Source organism: Rhopalosiphum padi, chromosome 4 (genome assembly GCF_020882245.1).
Source record: "Rhopalosiphum padi isolate XX-2018 chromosome 4, ASM2088224v1, whole genome shotgun sequence".
NCBI lineage: Eukaryota > Metazoa > Arthropoda > Insecta > Hemiptera > Aphididae > Rhopalosiphum > Rhopalosiphum padi.
The window spans coordinates 1,351,793-1,371,055 of NC_083600.1; the positions used below are offsets into that span (position 1 = coordinate 1,351,793).

Genomic DNA, 19,263 nt, shown 5'->3' on the forward strand with positions numbered 1-19,263 from the left:
ACGTTGTGAAATGTGTATATTAGTCTAAAATTAATAAAACTTAATGTTCCAATATTTTGAAGTGAAATTTTTGATTTTTAGACTTAAAAAAAAAGAAAAGAAAGAAAATAATAATGGCAATTATATAACTTTAACATTATACAAGTAATATACACCAAAAACGAATAAAATACAATTTTTTCTTTTAGATATTATACTGCAAATATGAGTTTATTATTGTTTTGTAGTATGCTCTTATAGTAGACCTATTAAATATTTAGGTTACCATCCCTCTATGCGAAATATGTTGTATTTGTAATTCCATCTAAATCTTGATATTTTTAGTACGCGTGCCTAATATTATAATAAATTACTTTTGTCTTAACAACTTTTTCAAGTGATAAGCTTCTTTAAATACTTAGAACAATCGATCTTCTTTTAAATAAATGTAGAAATGTAAGTATTAATTATAAGCCTATCGCTACATATGTAAATTTAAAATTAATACTTCACAAAAAGACATATTTAATGATTTATTATTTTATTTTTCAAAAAAAGTTTTTACTTTTTAGTATTATAATTTAAAAATAGTAATTATTATTAGTATCTACCTGATCCTTATATTGTATATTTTTAATTATCATTTATCATAATTTTCATCAATTTTTTTTTCGTTTTTTATGGCTTAAGTATAAATATTACAAAAATTTGTAATAAAATAAATTTATAATATGATAATTATTAATTACTGTATCGCGTTAAATATTTTTAACTAAAATATAAAATAATTATTTCATAATATATTATTTTCCAAACAGAAATATTATACAGAATTTGAAATAATTTAATCCTGTTGGGTATTATAACCTAATTAATAATACTTATCAGGATATTGACATCTGATTACATATTATTAAACCATTTGAATTTCCTGAAAATGGGTTGGTTTGAATTTTAAATTATACAATTAGGTACCTAAGTACAAACATTAATATTTCGAGAATTCTAAGATATTTCTGTATTCAACTTGTTTCTATAGAGTAGGGGAACTATACAAACGGAATTTCCCTTATTTGAGCGTTGTGTCCCTTTGTCCAGACAATCTCCGAACGGGACACTTTTTGTTTCATTTTTAGTACATAGTCCCATTTTAATCCCGTTATCTCTATATTTATATTATACTTATAGATATGTGCATAAAATTTCACCTGTATAAAAAATAAAACAATATTTTTATTATTTTGTATTGAGTTAATAGTTATTAAAACCAATGTAAATACCTATAATAATAATTTATAAATAAAATTTTTTTAAATAATGAACATGGAGTAACAACGAACAGTAGTCAAAAATAAGCATGAGACATCCTCAATTATTGATGTATTATATATATTATTATATACCTAGTCAAACGTTATCTCCATAAATATAAAAATCATTATTAATTTTAAAATTTTTGTTTTTAAGCTAAGTCAAAATTCTTCATCCTATTATTTTTATTTATAAATATGTTCACTCTACTATAGATAATCTTTTTATATATTTGTTATATTATTCTGTTATGCGTATATGTATTACAACACCTTAGCGGGTTTAATATGTTAAAGGAATTATTCAATTTAATCATGGTGTACACTAAAAAGTACTTTGTTGTTTGACACATGCACTTTATAAAACTGTGTTATTATCTCAAATATATTCTATGAATAATTCTCTTTAAAAAAATACATTACTATCTCAACCATAAAAGACGTAAAGTATAAATTTTCGTGAGTGAAAAAGTTGTACGAGCATGTACCTATATATGTGTACATTATAAAATAAAATATAGATACGCAATAAACCATAAGTGTTGCTAGGAATACAATCTCACTACTCTTATACCTTAGCCAAATTCCAATATTCTATTATTTATAATTATTATTTTAAAGTATTTTTATTATAAGTAGTTGCATTCATGAATCTATACCTAATATATCAAATCATATCATAACCCATCAAACCAATTATAACCAGAATAACCCTTTTAAGAGAATTTTGAAGTAAGGATATGAGTCTGATTTAGAATTTTTCTATTATGTATTAATAAATTTCATCCAATATACCAGTTTTTCAATGTATTATTTAATTTCAAGTTTATGTATTCATTATTTAGTATTTATTATACATGAGATTTATAAATTAAGACATGTTATTTTAAATTTATTAATTTCATATATCTGTAATACAACTGTACTCAAGCATTTATGGCATTTATCTTAAATAAATAAATTCATTAATTAATTTACAATTCAAAAGTTCAAGAAAAATATAAAGGAAGGCAAGTGGATAGTCACCGCTACCATTTCGCCGCGGTACCATTTCACCGAATTTATTTTTTCGTCATTCTATTTCACTGAATTTAGTTTTCGAATAATTTAATATATAACTTATAAGTTACAAATTACATACTAATTAATTATATTAATGTATTATTTATTTATGTACAATTACATACGCCATTATTAGGTACCTTTTATAATCCTAAATAAAAAAATCGATAATTGCGTAATAAAAATAATCATATAAAATAAAAATATTTTTGAACTAGTTAAAATTCATTGTGTTTAATTAATTAACTAAACGTTGTCCAAATAATCAATCCATTTCATGTGAAGGGTCGCTTATCACTTTTTCTTCAAAACAGCAAATTTTTTGTTCGAACTTAGTGTATTTGCTGTAAATTGTTTTTAACTTATTTTTCATATTGGGGAAGTATCATGTTATCCTCAATTATCAGAATTTAAATAGTATAGTATTAAGATCGTTTCTAATGATACATTTTTCAGTGTGTCTATTTATCACAAAATTCATAACCATATTTTAATAAAAAAAATAATTTGAGAATTATGCTACGAAATGAGTCGGCGGCAAAATGGGATAAATTTGGCGTGAAATAACACAGCGGCGAAACGGAACACGAGTACAAGACCAAGTGGATAACGCTCTGTTGTACATTAGATGTCGAGTGGGTCACTATTATGAATGTGTTAAGTTTAAATTCAATGATATATAACTGTATACGAAAACGGTTGTCAGCGAAGATGGTCTATTTGAGTATCAGCCTTATTACTAAATATATTTTATGATGTATTTAAGTAATTTATTTTACTTTTAGTATTACGGTAGGTTGAAATAATTTTTACCGAAATATTACATTTATTATATTATTAATATTTAATTATTACTTAAAAATATGTATTTATACCATATTGAAATTTAATAACATAATTATGTTATGTTTAGAAATTACCTTAATTGAATTTCTTAAAATAGCCCTTAATTTGATTTGGTCCCATATTTTTTTTTAATGAGTAACACTTTATTATTAACAATAAAAATATTAATATTAATATTAATATGCTTATAAGATAAACTAAATTATTTAATATTACATTGTATAACAGAGGACTATAGCAAACAACAAAATATGATAAATATTTAGAGTAATGTCAATAAAATAGAAGTGATTATCATCAATATAATATATTATATAATCATAAATCATATTCATTATTCATTTATTTAAAATCTTAATTTGTTATAACTTCCTGTTTGTGAACAAAGAGTAGTAATAAAAATCAATATGATGATACACAATATTTCTTTTAATTAGAAAAACTAACAGTATAATTTTTGCAACATTACGTTGGAACTGAAAATCTCTCAAGTTTCTGTTATATTTTATAACCAAAAGATACCAAATATTCGAGATTCTTGACTTATAATTTAAATCACGTAAAAGGCTAGCATCCAAGTTTTAGGACTAGTACCCATAAAAATTATTTTTTTTCTTAAAGTTTTCGCAACATTATATTGCATGTAGTCATTTTATAACTAAATTTAAAATAGATTTTGATATTTCTGACTTGCCCCATATACCGTAAAAATCCATTTTGTGAACATTTATTGTCAAATCAAAGGTAGATGAGTATAAGGTGACGTCGTGACATCACCCGTTATCAAAAATTGGAACAATGAAATTTCTCGCGAGTTAAAAAAAGAAGGTTAGCAAATGGGTATAACATTACACTGTACATTACGTGTCAGTGGGGGTCACTGCTTGGGTGTTAAATTTGAATTCAATAATATAATATTGTTTACGAAAAATGATTTTAAGCGGAGACGGTCTGTCAGCCTCTATCACTATAAGTGATAGTTTTTTCGATATAACTATTAAAGTAATTTATTTTACTTCTAGTATTATAATAAATACTTTTTTAATTCGAAAAAACATTCCAGAACTCAAAAAATCAATCATCAATAAAAAGGTTTAAAAAAAAATTTAAAAAAAGGGTTTTTCCAAAATTTATTTTTGTAATAACCTTCTCCTGGCAATTACGAACAATTAAAATAAAATTTTAGCCAAATCGACCCAGCCGTTCTCAATTATTGATGAATTGTTATACATTTTTGGCTCCATTTTTATATATATAGAAGAAAGATATATCAACTCTGATAACTTAAAATTCAATTACATAATATTTCTGTAAATACCATAAAAGAGTAAAAATAGGTTCATAGTATAGATAGATAATAACATTAATAACTTATAATAAATTGAATAAATCAGAAAATTTATCTCATACATTAAATTTCATAATAATATTTTATACAGAAGTTTTAAGTTCTCGTGAGAACTTCTCACGGATTTTAAATTACAACAAAATAATTAACATTGCTATTTATTGTTTAAATAAATAATTACATCCAACTTTAAGCTAAAATGTCTACATTTAATTTAATATTAAACGCTTGGAAAAAAAATTATAACTTTAGATTTTTGGTATTTTTTAGATGAGAAATTAACAAACTGTATTTCATTTTTAAGCATTTCTACCCAGCAAATAATATTTTTAATCAACATTTATAGAAAAAAAAATTAAAAATTCGGAAATTTCTCATATCTATAAATAGCTTGAATGATTTGAAAATTTGATTATAAACAAAAAAACAATAATATAAATATTTAGTGAAATTTCCAAGTAACTACGGTTATTCTCTTTCCAGTTACACTAAAAAAATAAAAAACAATTTTATCAAAATTAGATTCGTGTAAAATTCCAGTTTTTCCTTAATTTATCTTTTATTTTCTCAAATATAAAAAAGAAAGACTTGAAGTTTTTAATTTAGACATCTTTAAAGTACAAACTGGATCTAATATACTATCCAAAAGTCAAAACCACCCTCCAAGTGACAAACTTTAATTTATCGTGTACACAGATATGTAAATAAAACACATAGGTATCCTTGCGCCCGAAATCTAAAATATTTAATATTTATGTACTTAATATTAGATAGCAAGATATTTTAAATATAAAAAAATACATACGACAAATATATCATACAATATAACAACGAAGTTATTAACATTTTAATTGCATATGGTAGACCTTAAGCATAATTTTAATGAAAACTATTACATCGTACTATTTTATTCGTAATTAAATTTCATGGGAAATACGTTACAATAAAGGTCGACCTTTAATGCCGAATATTTCTTTGAAGGTAAGGGAAAATTCACTAAATAAAAAATTTTATTTTCTTTGGTAAAAACGTAAACGTTAGTAAAAATATGTACGTCAAATTTTTCGCCACAAATATTTACGCCAAAAATCTACGTATTTTATGATACGGAAATCTATAGCCGACGGATTAGATATGCGAATACGCCAAAAATGTTTGAATATACTGTAATACAGCGATCACGTCCACGAACGCACACATTTTCAACACTACAAAAAATTTATTTCGAAATGGCACACAACGTAAATTTTTACTAGTGCGAGCCCAGTTTTTTATTTATTTTTTTTATGCCTATAGACGATTTCACAGAGACAAAATATAATAACAATTTGAATATATTAACCCTATACTATTCACATAATTAGACGTATGCAAATGGTATTCAATAGTGACTATATAATACATAATATACATAATACGTATAAATTCACGTCACTACGAATAATTAACACATTAAAGGGATTAATACACATATACTTACCATGTCATTGATTTTCACAAACAACGCAAACGTCAGCGTGTAAAGATTTAACAAGTTCAGCGCCATAATCCTAAAACATACAATAAACGAATCATCAGTTTATAAGAACATAAATTCTGAATCGAACGATTATTTGCCACTCCAAACTAGTAGTTCACTTAGTACACATATTATAATGCTCATTATATGCACACATTATGTCTAGGTCTCATTCAGTTTATTTATTAAACTTTATTTCAAGAAAATCAAAGCTAACAAATTATATTAATACAAGTCTTACAATTATTTGTGTTTGGCATAATGAATTAAGTTATAAGAATTAGGTATATCGATCGAGAACATATTATTGTAACAAAAAATGTACATTAATATCAATTTGGGTTTATTCGGACGAAACAAAAATTTTAATATCATTTTATAATACATAATACTATTCACCATCCATTGTCAGTTAAAAAGTGCCAAAAATATTTATTTTTATTATGGGTTTAACATTATTATTAATGTAAAATTGAATTAAAACTTATGATACACCGTTTAGGTTAAACAAACATAAAATAATAAATTAAATAAATAATAAATAATATTGTTAATACAGTATTCTAGACTCCAGTGTAATAATAATACAATTTAGTTAAGTGTTCCTCCAGTCTATATATCATATTTAAGTATTTATGTACTTTAATTAAGTCACTTAAGTAACGAATTTAAATTTTCTGATGGCACATTATTATTACAAATTGATTATTGATTGATAGGTATAGAAATGGTAAAAATTAGACATTTTTAATTTAGGATGACAGACTGTTTCTGTTTTTTTCTTTGTTATGACTTTCAATTTCATCAATTTATTATAAGTTAACAAATTGTTGCAAAAATTAATTTTTAATTTTAGTTAAAATAAAAAAACTTTTCAAATGTAAGTATTTACATTTAAATTAACCATAAATAAATTCCGATTTCACAAAACATTAGTTTGTATTTAAGTCAATACGCATTTCTGCGAAAATGCGCCTTCTTATAAAAATACTAAGCGACTGACATTTACAGCCGCCAGCCGACAATCTTTGAAATAATATATACGTACAATACTCAATACTAACACTCTGATTTCCGCATACTACGTGTAATCGACTTTTGATAACTTAAAATTATGAATTTGCAAATTTAATCAACTAAAAAAAAAAAATAATAATAATAAATCGAAATTATTCATCTTTAATATAAAATTATAATTATAACTATATCATCTCAAACAGCAAAACGTATATTTAAACAAATGAGAATGATTTAATTAATTATTTTAGTTTAATATTTATTAAGTAAAAATAGTTACCTATTGAGTATAGCCCGTGAATATACACCACAATATATAAATTATATGCCACCTCCAAATGCATCACAATTAAAATTAAAATGTGTTTGTTTGTTTTTTTCTTTAAGCGTTTTTCAATAGTTATTAATATAAGCAACATATTTTTGAATAGAAACAACCCAACAAATCCAAAAGGCAAACATCTTAAAACAAGTTGATCATACTAAATTATCATTATTATTAAAAAGCTACGATTGGTAATCAATATTGAACGATTCTAAATATTAATTTAACCACAAATAAATTCTTAAATGCATAGACATTTAAAAATAAAGAAAAAACCTAACCAATATTGGTTACCATAAGGACAAAATATAGTTATATACATTTTTACAGCGTTAATGAACCCCCCCCCCCCCCACATGAACATTTTCAAAGATTAAATAAAAAATAAAATAATCATACTAATTATACCAATAATAATATAAAGAACTTACTGTAATTTCTACATAGTAATTTAAATTCAAGTATTAGGATAATCTCATATTTGTATTATAGTTTACTGAATAGTTCATCTGTCATATCCTATCAAATTATTTGAATGATTATTAGAACGTTCAACAGACTACAGAGATAATTCATTTGTAAATGAAAATTTTAAACAAAGGAAAATTATTGTATACATTTTAATTTTAAAATTGTATTAACTATGATATTTTTAGAAAATAAAATAGGGCATCTTTTAACTTGAAAATAAATCGTCATATGAAAATACTTTTAACAAATATCATATGATTAGTGTGAATAACAAAAAGATACAAAAAACATTTAACACTCGTTAACTAGGTTAGTCGTTGAAATGGCTCCAGTGTAATTATCAAAATTTACATTTCTAATAGGTGTACACTGTACACAATGTACATATCCATATACACGTATCCATACAATAAACTATATAGGTACTGTTATTACGCATGAAATTACAAGATCGTGCGTGCATATAATATGATCTGTTTTAGTACTAAAAATATTCAAAAATCTTTCAACTTTCGCTCTTTATTTGGTTAAATATAATTATCTGATTAAAGATTTTCTTTTCATGTTTAAAATAGTATTATATTTAATCTCAACTAAAAACTTTTTTAAATGTTTAACATAATTTTAAAATTATTTAAATAACCATGACGTATAATAATATGATTCTTTTAATTTAAATTTTTTTCAACTATATAAAATGTATAGTGTTTGAACAAAATTATTGAATACTAAATCTAAATAAATGATATAATGTTTATCGTTTTAAATTTAATTGATGATAATATTATAAAATTAATTCCATTTAATTGTAATCTATTCTAAATTTAGAATGATGAAATGTGAATTAAATACCATTGATGAATGAATTCGTTTATAAAAAAAAACTTTTTTAAATTAAAATTTAACCTTTAAGGTGTATATTATTATAAATTTCGTAGTTTTATTGAATACATAACAAAAAAACTATATAATGTCTAGAATATCTATATTTTATACGCAATGTATTATATTACATGCTTAGTATTTACCAAAATTAACTTCATACCGACATAAAAACACAATAATCGATACACAATGATGACCAGTATAATAAATTCAAATATAATGTTTAACTATTTTTAATGTAATCCGATTTTAAATTATATTTTGAAACAAAAACTGTTTCCACGAAATCGACTTATTATCAAGCAAGTATTTCTTATGAAACTACACACATTATTAATAATTATAGATATAAATATAAGCCGAATAATAAATATATTATATGATCACCGCCGTGAGAAATCGAAAATCAATCAGCATTTAAAACCATTTTCACATTTTCATTTTCATTCTGAATACAAAACAAGAACATTTAAGTGTACGAGTAGATGCAATAACTGTTATTATTATACTAACAACAACAATAATATATACTATAATACATACTATATATTTCTATAACGTGTTATTTTTAAGTTATATAGTGTATAATTCTATTCTTAAATAATAGTTATTCTTTGTTATTTATTTAAAACAATTTGACTAATAACTAGTATGTACATAATATTTTAATGAGTATGTAAAAATGCATGAAATTATTATACTCGTATTACATAATATGGTACCATTAATGGTGTAAGCCATGGGTCACCAAATGGCGGTCCGCGGGCCGCATACGGCCCCCGAACACATTTTATCTGGCCCACAGACAAATAATAAATAACACATTATTACGACAACATTATATGTGTTATTATTGTAAATTATTATTTTTATTAAATATTATTGGTTTTTAAATAATGTAAATATGTACTTAGAATTTTGATGGCCCGTGAAAAAATTTCAGATCCTTAATGTGGCCCTTCAAAAATATTAATTGGGGACCCCTGGTGTAAGCCATACAATTTAAATTTAAATTCACGATCAAATTTTACTTAAAGTCAAATTAATTTTTTACGAGCTCTTATAAATCCCAAAAATTAACAATACTGTATATCAACTAAACGTATTACCTATACAGTTAAACTTAACTTTACTATACACAATACAATTTAAAAAATATTTAGATTCATTTTAAGCTATTCACATTTCACACCACATAATACATTAGTATTGGCTTATAAGTTATTAACAATAATAATACCACACGTGGTATTTTTGGAAAAAATTAGTTCAACCTACCATAATATTAATAAAAAAAAAATTACTCATAGTATAAATGTATAATAATAAAAACTTTTTTATAAAATATCCTTAAAAGTAAAGATTAACACACCGTTTTCGCTCAGAATTATTTTTTGCACGCAATGATTTTTCGTTGAATTTAAATTTTATACATTTAAACTATAATAACAAATAATGACCTACTCTATAAAGAGGTACTGAGGTACAATTAAAATCTAACATATTATAGTGTGACAACTTCAGCGGTTTTTATTTACAGTATATGTAAAATATTATTATGTGTTTATATAGTTAACTATACGTAAACAATACTATGTTTGAGTATCTGAGTTATTATTTTTCAATTTCCTGAACTGTAATATTTGTATTTGATTCTGAACGTAGTTAGTTTTACATATTTTATTGATTTTTTTGTTTATTTTTAGTCAACATAACTTATGTTGATTATAATTTAATAACATTTTTTGAACTTTAAGTGTGTATTTTTTTTAAAAACTATAAAAACAAAAATGACTAATACATAATAATTATAAATAGTAATAATTAGTAACGCATTCAAATTTGAAGTTTTATATGATAATTTTATGTTTTTGTGGAGTGCTTCAAAAATATATTATGATATAATCTACAATATCGAATGAGTACCTATATTATACTATAGTAAAAAAAAATAACTAATAAACAGGTTCAAACAAATTTATAAATCTCTAATCATCCGTATAAAACGTGTAACAAATTCTATACTTGTATTTGTGTGAGCAGTGACGCATATAATATTTCCTTAACCTTGTAGTAGATATTTTTTTATTTTTTTTTTTATGTACTTTCGTTGCGAAAATATTGAATAATGTTCGGGTACTTTGGAGTAACTTACTTTCAATTGATTTTTCTGTATTGAATCACGCCACTTTTTCGTTAACACAAGAAGTCACGTACAAACGGAACCACAATACATAATTTAATAAAATATTATTTGAAGAGAAATTCCAGCGCATTTAAAGAATTTTTTTTTCATTTCGACATACTCAAATCTTGTTTTACAGTGAACCTAAGAGTCTATAATTTTTATTATTTTTTATTAATTAATCATAAAAATTTAATATTTAGACAATTTAAAAAAAGAAACAATCTAAGCCTTTTGTGTGTATGATATAAACAAAATATAATATTCTATTTCACTTTTAACAAAAATAATTTATTTCCAAATTATAAAAATATAAACTGAAAATTAAATATTTCAAAAGATCAATATCAATTATGAAATAACTTAAATATTAACGATTGATTTAAATATACAAAGTCAAAGCTTTGCATACATTTTGTGACTAACAAATTCATCGATGCAATTAATAAAATCTAATACTATATTATGATTTAAATAGCTTAAAAATATGGTTATTAAAAAGTTTTTTAATTAAAAATAATGTATAGAAACCATTTTATTACAGTAACATCAATACTGTGCTTAAAATGTATAATGAGATATTTTAACCTACAGCTAAAATAAAAGTAGTTTAATCTTCAAATAATAATAAATAAAGCTACATATTTAAGGTTTAATTTAAATTAAAAAAAAAAATAATTTATGACTTCCGGATACATCGGAAAAAGGCTAATGGCGGTATGCTTATCAAATATACAAGCAAGTATATTCTATCTTTTATCAAAAACTAGAGTTTTTATGAAATGTAAATTACGTATGTGCAGAGGTATATGAAAAGAATTCGGTTTTGATACACTTACCTAGCTAATTGTACACGGAGAGTTGTCCTCGGATGGTAACTCTCCAACACGCCCAACACTTCAAACGCGATCGGAAAGAACGTGCCAATGAGCGTCATGACAACTGTGATTTCGTATTTTCTCCACATTGTAGCTTCAGCCTCTGGTTCTGTGGATCTGGCTACTACAAGAATGACGGCATAAACCGAACTTCCCAGCATCCATACCATATTCAGATTTGCAAATATTCTCAGAGCCACCACTTTCCAACTACAAAACAGGTGAGCATAATAAAATAATATTTCTATATTACACTAGGTATCGAAAAGCGTAAGTACAACTAATAAAGAGGTCGAAAACTTTAATCACTTTAAAAATTAAATATAATCTCCCTTCCCTTAAATCGTAATTTTAATTTATTTCAAACCATTTGATTACGTATGTGTTAAAAAGAGATTTTCTAGTGGACATTTTATTACTTTTGTTTGTCTTTCATTCTTTCAGCTTCTTCAAGCAACGCTTCTTTAAAACCAAGTATAATGGACGATATACGATTGTGAGCGGTTTCTTCGTTTCCGATCATGTAATCCCACCCAGTGAACAGTTTCCACGTAAAAATGCACTCATCGTCTTTTTCGGACAGTTTGCTCAGACGAGAGTTTGCGGCCATTCTATACAACAATTGATACAACAAACATACAAGTGCACATTAAAACAACTATTATGGTAGATCGGATTTCCGGGTAGTACATTTATATATACATATATATATATATATATATACTTTCTGAGCGTAGCAACGAAACTGTAGATGTAAACAACGAGTCCCGTGATAAAGTAGGCCGTGGGTAGCCGGTATCCGGTGTCCGAACTTTGTCGATTTGAATAGTAGCCATAAAACATAGGTGAATGCTGTAGGACTCCCTCAAAATTTAACAAAGTCATTAATTCCATAGAAGTGGCCTGCTCCTCGGGCAACAGTGTCTTGCGCTCTCCGGTGTCCGCCTTATTGGTCGTCAAAATCTGTAAAACCATAAAGGTTTTTTATTAACTGGTAGACTTTTTAATTTCAGGTACAAATTGTCGGGTTTGATGTTCATAATATGGTTGTTAAAAACTGTTACGAGTACTTCAGGCATGACGACAAAGGCTGCCAACAACACGGATATGACAAAGTTCACCCAGAACAACCAGCGGAGGAACGTGAAGTACGAAGCGACTACCGTGCCGAATTGAGATTCAATTTCTTTGATCGTTAGTTCCCATGGAATTATTTGACTTATAAAATTGGCCATCTCCCGTTTACTGTGTTGCCATTGCTATATTTTCACAGCGAACCGTTATCGTATTATATTAACACCGAAGCATTAAAATTAATCTCGTTATCTTATCGTATTACTTTGACTAAGACTATGTGAAACCGCGCCATGATATCTCTCGTGCTTTTACTCATTGCCAAACGTTCTTGTAGCTGACCTTCATGTTTCTTTACATACTCTTTGGCTTGCTGAACCAATTTCATCTTCCTCCGTATGGACCACGGTTGTTGACGGACACTGCCTAATACCTCTTTGTGTAAACGGATGTTTTCAAATATCTGCTCTTGAGAGATACCAGCCTCTTCGATGTTTATCGCTGTACTGTAAAAATAAGATGGTTATTTAATAATTGTATAATTATTGTACAATACACAATATATTTAGGAATAGAATAATATACATTGCATTATAATATATAATATACTGCATTGTGAATAAATAATATATCATTTTTAAGATATACGAATAGTTTGAATCTTTAATATACTTATTTATATATATATTATGTCAAAAATATCATAACTTAAATTTAACATATTTTTTTAATTATTATTATTATTAATTTTATACATTATATTTAAATAGAATAATAGATAACACTAAAATAATATGTAGGATATACTTTAAAAAAAAACTAAGAAGATTTTTCTCTTTGAAATATTAATAGACATAAAGTATGTATAAACTATTATAAATTATTATTTTATTTTTAGAAGTACGTGATAAAAAAAGTTTAAATTTATTTAAAAATGTAATACAATATTATACGAGTATATGTTATACGATATATATTAATTCATTTACATATATACTATTTATATATTAATTATATTTATAATTCAATTATATTAAAATGTTCAGAACATATGTTATATAATATCTACACACTTATAATGTAACATACAGTCTTAGAAAGTATAAAAATAACATTAAATTGTATTACTTATAACTGATTCTGACATTATAAAAAAGTTAAAATACGAAAGGGGATAGAGTATTCCCCGGGGCCTGATAAACCAAAACGTAACGACAATTGAATCTGAAAAGTAACATTGAAGGTAACTATGCAAACTGTACTTGTCAAAAGACGTTATATATGAAATTAGAAAGAATATCTAATACATAAATAATATTTATTTTTTTTCAAAATATTAATAATAGTTTACTTTATTATTTTATAATTTACTGAGGTTTAGTGGGCTTTTATTTATTTGACTAAAATTACTAGTGACAATATAACTAGGTGTTAAAGTAGAAATTATATAATTTGTAAAAATGAAAAACGCAGTTCTCTATCCAATTTAATTAATGAGATACAAAATTATGTAAACAAAACATAAATAGATTTTATTCGCTAACCACTTATAAAGTTATAAAGCTATATGATTGGTGCCAATCCAAACTGTTCCTGTAGTTCCCAATTAAATTTTCTTCTCCGCGAAACTGTGTATTATCATAAGTAAGGTCGTGAGTTATTTTCCATGTTTTATTCTCAAAAACATATAAATTAAATATGTTAATTTTTACAATAGTAAAGATTTATTAAATATGTCATAAAATAATTATGTTATCCGTTAGAGCAAAATTATCTAGGTAATTTTTCAAAAGTAATTTATTCACTGTTATTAATATTCCCACAATACGCATTTTTATAGTTTTAACTACTGCTATATACAAATATTTCTATACATTTATAAAAATAATTAAAATATAAATGTCAAGATTCTAGATAAAAATATTTGTCATCGTAAAATGCACTTAGGTATTATACATTTTGTAAATCAGAAATATTTAGTTGATAAATCATTTAATAATTATTTTTGACTTTTAATAAATACTTAAAATACTTAAAAATAATTTGAGACACTATATTTTAAAATTAACTTATTAAACTAATTATATTGAGTAATAGTATACATAGTTTTAAATTTAAAATATATCATCATTTAAACCGTATTTTGACTGTCTAATTATGATTAATAAAGAAATACTGCAGTAAATATATTTTGATAGTTGGCTAAATAAGGACCCGATGACTTTTTCAAACCCATACAAAGAATACTAACTCTGATTTTCAAGAATTTTGATTGAAACATATAACTGAGGTAAATATTTTAACAGATTTTATATTTTCGTCTCGTGAAAATGATAAATAAGTAAAACATTCCAAGTACTGCAAAAAGTTTCTTCTCTGATTTCTTTACAATATCCACAATATATAAAACGCTAAACTATCAAATCTCATTTTAATTTTCTGTTGAATATATTTAACACAAAATTCAAACAAAAGTTGTTATCGTATTTTTTACACGTCAATAGATATATCTTAATTTTTTATGTCATAGAAAATACAAACATTAAATTGTTTAAACAGTTTTATCTTGCTGAGGAAATTAAATATTTTATCAAATAACGATCATCTGCTCTCAGATAATACAGGTAGGTAATTAATATATTATATTGCAGTTATCAGTATTAAGCGTTAATGTTTTTTTTAGATTGTTTTTACTTCTACTCTTATTTCTCAATATTATAACAGCCAAATAATCATAGACATTGTATTTCAAATGCATTAAATTTGATTTATAAATTAATTAAAACTTATAAAAATTATTTAAATTATAAAATTTTTTTTTTATATAAAAAATTACACCCTAAAGAGTAAGATTAAGGGTATACAATTAATACACATACGACATACATATAGTAACAAATTAAATAATAAAGCTATAAAAAGGTACATAATTCATACATTAGTGGTTTTAAAATTAAATATAATTGATAAATAAAAACTCAAAATCCTTAATTTTATTACTCGATTATAAAATAGCGATAAGCCGATAAATCAGACTATTCGGATAATAGTTATTACTAAAGAGATGTGGTTCAACAAATACAAGACTTATTCAAGAAACATTCTTTTAGTTTTTTATAATTTAGCGATTGAACCTTGTTTTTTGGGATTTCAAATAATTGTGTCAAATTTTAAAATAGATCTAACTAAGGAACTATAGAACACGTTTAATCAAATTGGCTTATTACATTTTTTGCAATTTTGTTTAATAAGCTCGTTACACGTAATCATTTGTTATAGGTTACTTCAATATGAGCATCAAAAGAAATATCTACAGACATGATGATTATGAGTAGTAGTTACTTATTTCAATAAAGTGCCACCTATGTTTTAATTCGAACTAATTGATCTCCTTTATCAACTCCTGAATTAATGAAATGAAATACGCATTTTAGAGACATTATTAGATAGACCTTCTTAAACACTCCACTCAGAGAAATCTATTTAGCTGCTGTTATAGAGAAATAGTATCGTTTTCTGTATCAAAATGAGCAACAATTTTCAAGAAAGTTCCATATTTACACGATTTAAAACACTTTGCAGAGTCATTATTATTAATGAATATTAAAAAATAAAAATATAAGTGGAAACAAATGGCTCCCTTGAGGAACCCCGGAAGAAACTTTTATATTACTAGAAACAAAGTCACTCAGTTTTATTAATTGAGTCAGTCCTAACATTTAATTATTATGAGAATACCTAGGACAATTCATTTAATGATTCAATCTATGAATTTAAAGATTTATCTTACGAATTTGATTTAATGAATTATAATTTATAATCTTATAATCATTCGTTATATTTTTGTAGTTTATATTAACGCTATGCAACTCACTCTCCAGAGCTGGTTGTAAAAGCCGACGATCTTCTTCGATCCGATATTAAACTAGCGTCATCGGGTAGCATCGAAGACACGGGAGAAGACGATCTTCGTTGCTTTAGGTGTTTGCCTTTCCTAACACTAAGCCGCTTATGGAGTATCGCATTTACACTAGCTGAATAATCCTCATCGTTTTCTAAAGAAAAGCCAATTAATGAAAATATATATTATTATTAATACAAAGTGTATGTCTACAATATTACATTTCAATACAATTTTAACAATACGTCTTAAATAGCTGATTAATTAATAATACTACAAAGTCTATATCAATAATATTTATCAAATTGAACATGGTGCTTAAAATATTAAGACGATATTAACTGAAGTTTACATCAATTACGGGCAATGTACTACTTTCGTTGGAGTAGTGTGTACTATTTTCGTTATCCTAATATTGACCAGGTAATGTATACTCTAATTTATGTGCGTCATTATCGTTCAAGTAACTATAACACCCAAATAAGTTCGTTCATTGTGTAATTTTAAATTAAGTACATGTTTTAAAATTCTGGATATTACATTTTTTAATGAAAAACATATTTATTACACTCTACCTAATTATTGCACGTTACATGAAATAATCTTATGTTTTGATGTATTATTATTAATAATATATTTTACTTACCTCATTAGCTATACAATATAAATTATAAACAGCCAATAACCTAGTTGTTATAGATTCTGAGTCTTTATTATTATGTTAGTCTTAATAATCGCATTGTCTTACTACAGATATACTGGTGAAAATGTTTTACTATGTTCATATTTAATATTTATTTAATTATTAAATTGTTTTATTTAATCATAGCATTATAGTTAAAATAATATTATGTACTTTTAAAAATGTAATACAAATTGCGGACAAAGATAAATATTTGATTAAAGGGTTTTGTTCATTTATTTATATTTTTAATTATACAGTCTACATCCTACTTCAGAATTTATATGGGTCACAGTACACCGAACGGGTAAAATTTCCCAATGTATGGTTGCCCAATAATTCACATTGCCCGTAACATTTGTATAAATCGTTATATACGAGTACTAATGCTACGTACCGTCCGAATGCGCCCGGCTGGCTGAAAACCGAACCTTTTCTACCGAATGTCCTCTGCTAATACTCATGTCGTCGTCAAAAAACAATTCTGCTGTCGACGAATCACGTGGACCCGGTGACGTTATCCCCTGTAATTTTCAATCATTACAGTCATAATATATATGTAGTCGTGCATAGTTCATATTACTTCAAAGCGAACTAAATCTCAAAATGTTTAAATGATGACATGGTATTATAATATTTACTGTCACACAGTATGTATAAGTGTGTGTGTATGTATGTGTTTATAACTTGTACAATATACATATAATAATAATAATTATTATTATTATTATTATTAAATGTACAATGCTTATAAGTTATGTAATAATATACAAAACGACGTGCGTGAAACGTCGTTCGGCCAAGGGATACCGCGCGAGTTCGTTTCGGGCGAAATCGCGTGCAACGTCTCGCCGACACAGTATAATAATTGACGGTTGTTGTGCCACCATTAAGCAGATTAAACACCACCTCCCCGTGACACCATCCCGACGAACCCTGTCACCTTCGACCTGGAGAACCCTTACCGTCCATCATCCCCCACTATGCCTCCCGCCAGGGTTAATTAAACGTTACATGGCGCAACAGTAAAATTATTATTATTACGCAACCACCGCCACCTGGAATTTGTGTCGTTTTTAGATTTCGCCAACACAATCAGCGGCTCGTCCTGATGGAATTCCGTGAGCCGTAGTAAGGACGCGGTGTAGTAATTTATCATTTTGCACGTGTGCGTATATAAAAACGACAATCGACTCCGTGACGTTCGAACAACACCGCGGATGTGAATGCTGTGTCGGTATAGCATTACGGATTTCCGGAATATGTACATGCTGTATTATATGTGCGTAAAATATTATGTGTACACACTGCTGGTCGACTGAAAAAATTAACACCGAACAGAGGACGTGCCCGTCTGGCTATATTATATGGCTATCAATATAATATCTGATTGTCGACTGAACGAAAAGAAATCCGTCGTAAACGTCGGCCGATGTTCTTAAAATATATTATATTTTTGGGTCGTCCTGTTTGAATTCTCAATGTCTATATCACTGCGGGTAAAGTCCTGTGGCGATACAAACTACTTTATTTTTAAAATGAGGACCCTTTTCTTTTTACTGTAAATTGTTAAGGGCAAGATTTTCTCAAAAATGTTGAATATAAAACGATATATAAATTCGAAAAAGTATTATAGTTTATAATTTATTAACATTATAGATACAAAGATAAAATGTTTGAATATAATAGGGGGCTAATATAATAGGGGGCTATGAAGAAATTTTGAGCATTTTATAATATGTAAAAATTATATGAATATAATGAATTAATAAGTAATATAC

General features: G+C 25.7%; 1 protein-coding gene across 3 annotated transcripts in view; it reads right to left on the reverse strand.

The window, feature by feature from the left end:
* The window catches only part of LOC132930723 (transmembrane channel-like protein), a 62,849-nt gene that overhangs the window by 22,485 nt on the left and 21,101 nt on the right, over positions 1 to 19,263 (reverse strand). For all 3 annotated transcript variants that reach the window (XM_060996750.1, XM_060996749.1, XM_060996751.1), the window contains exons 2-9: positions 17,880 to 18,006; positions 16,774 to 16,954; positions 13,165 to 13,405; positions 12,896 to 13,084; positions 12,550 to 12,788; positions 12,245 to 12,436; positions 11,787 to 12,035; positions 6,026 to 6,095 (exon numbers count right to left, since the gene is read on the reverse strand). In XM_060996750.1, the coding sequence (XP_060852733.1) occupies positions 6,026 to 6,095; positions 11,787 to 12,035; positions 12,245 to 12,436; positions 12,550 to 12,788; positions 12,896 to 13,084; positions 13,165 to 13,405; positions 16,774 to 16,954; positions 17,880 to 18,006 (1,488 nt within the window). The remainder of the gene's footprint in view (positions 1 to 6,025; positions 6,096 to 11,786; positions 12,036 to 12,244; positions 12,437 to 12,549; positions 12,789 to 12,895; positions 13,085 to 13,164; positions 13,406 to 16,773; positions 16,955 to 17,879; positions 18,007 to 19,263) is intronic.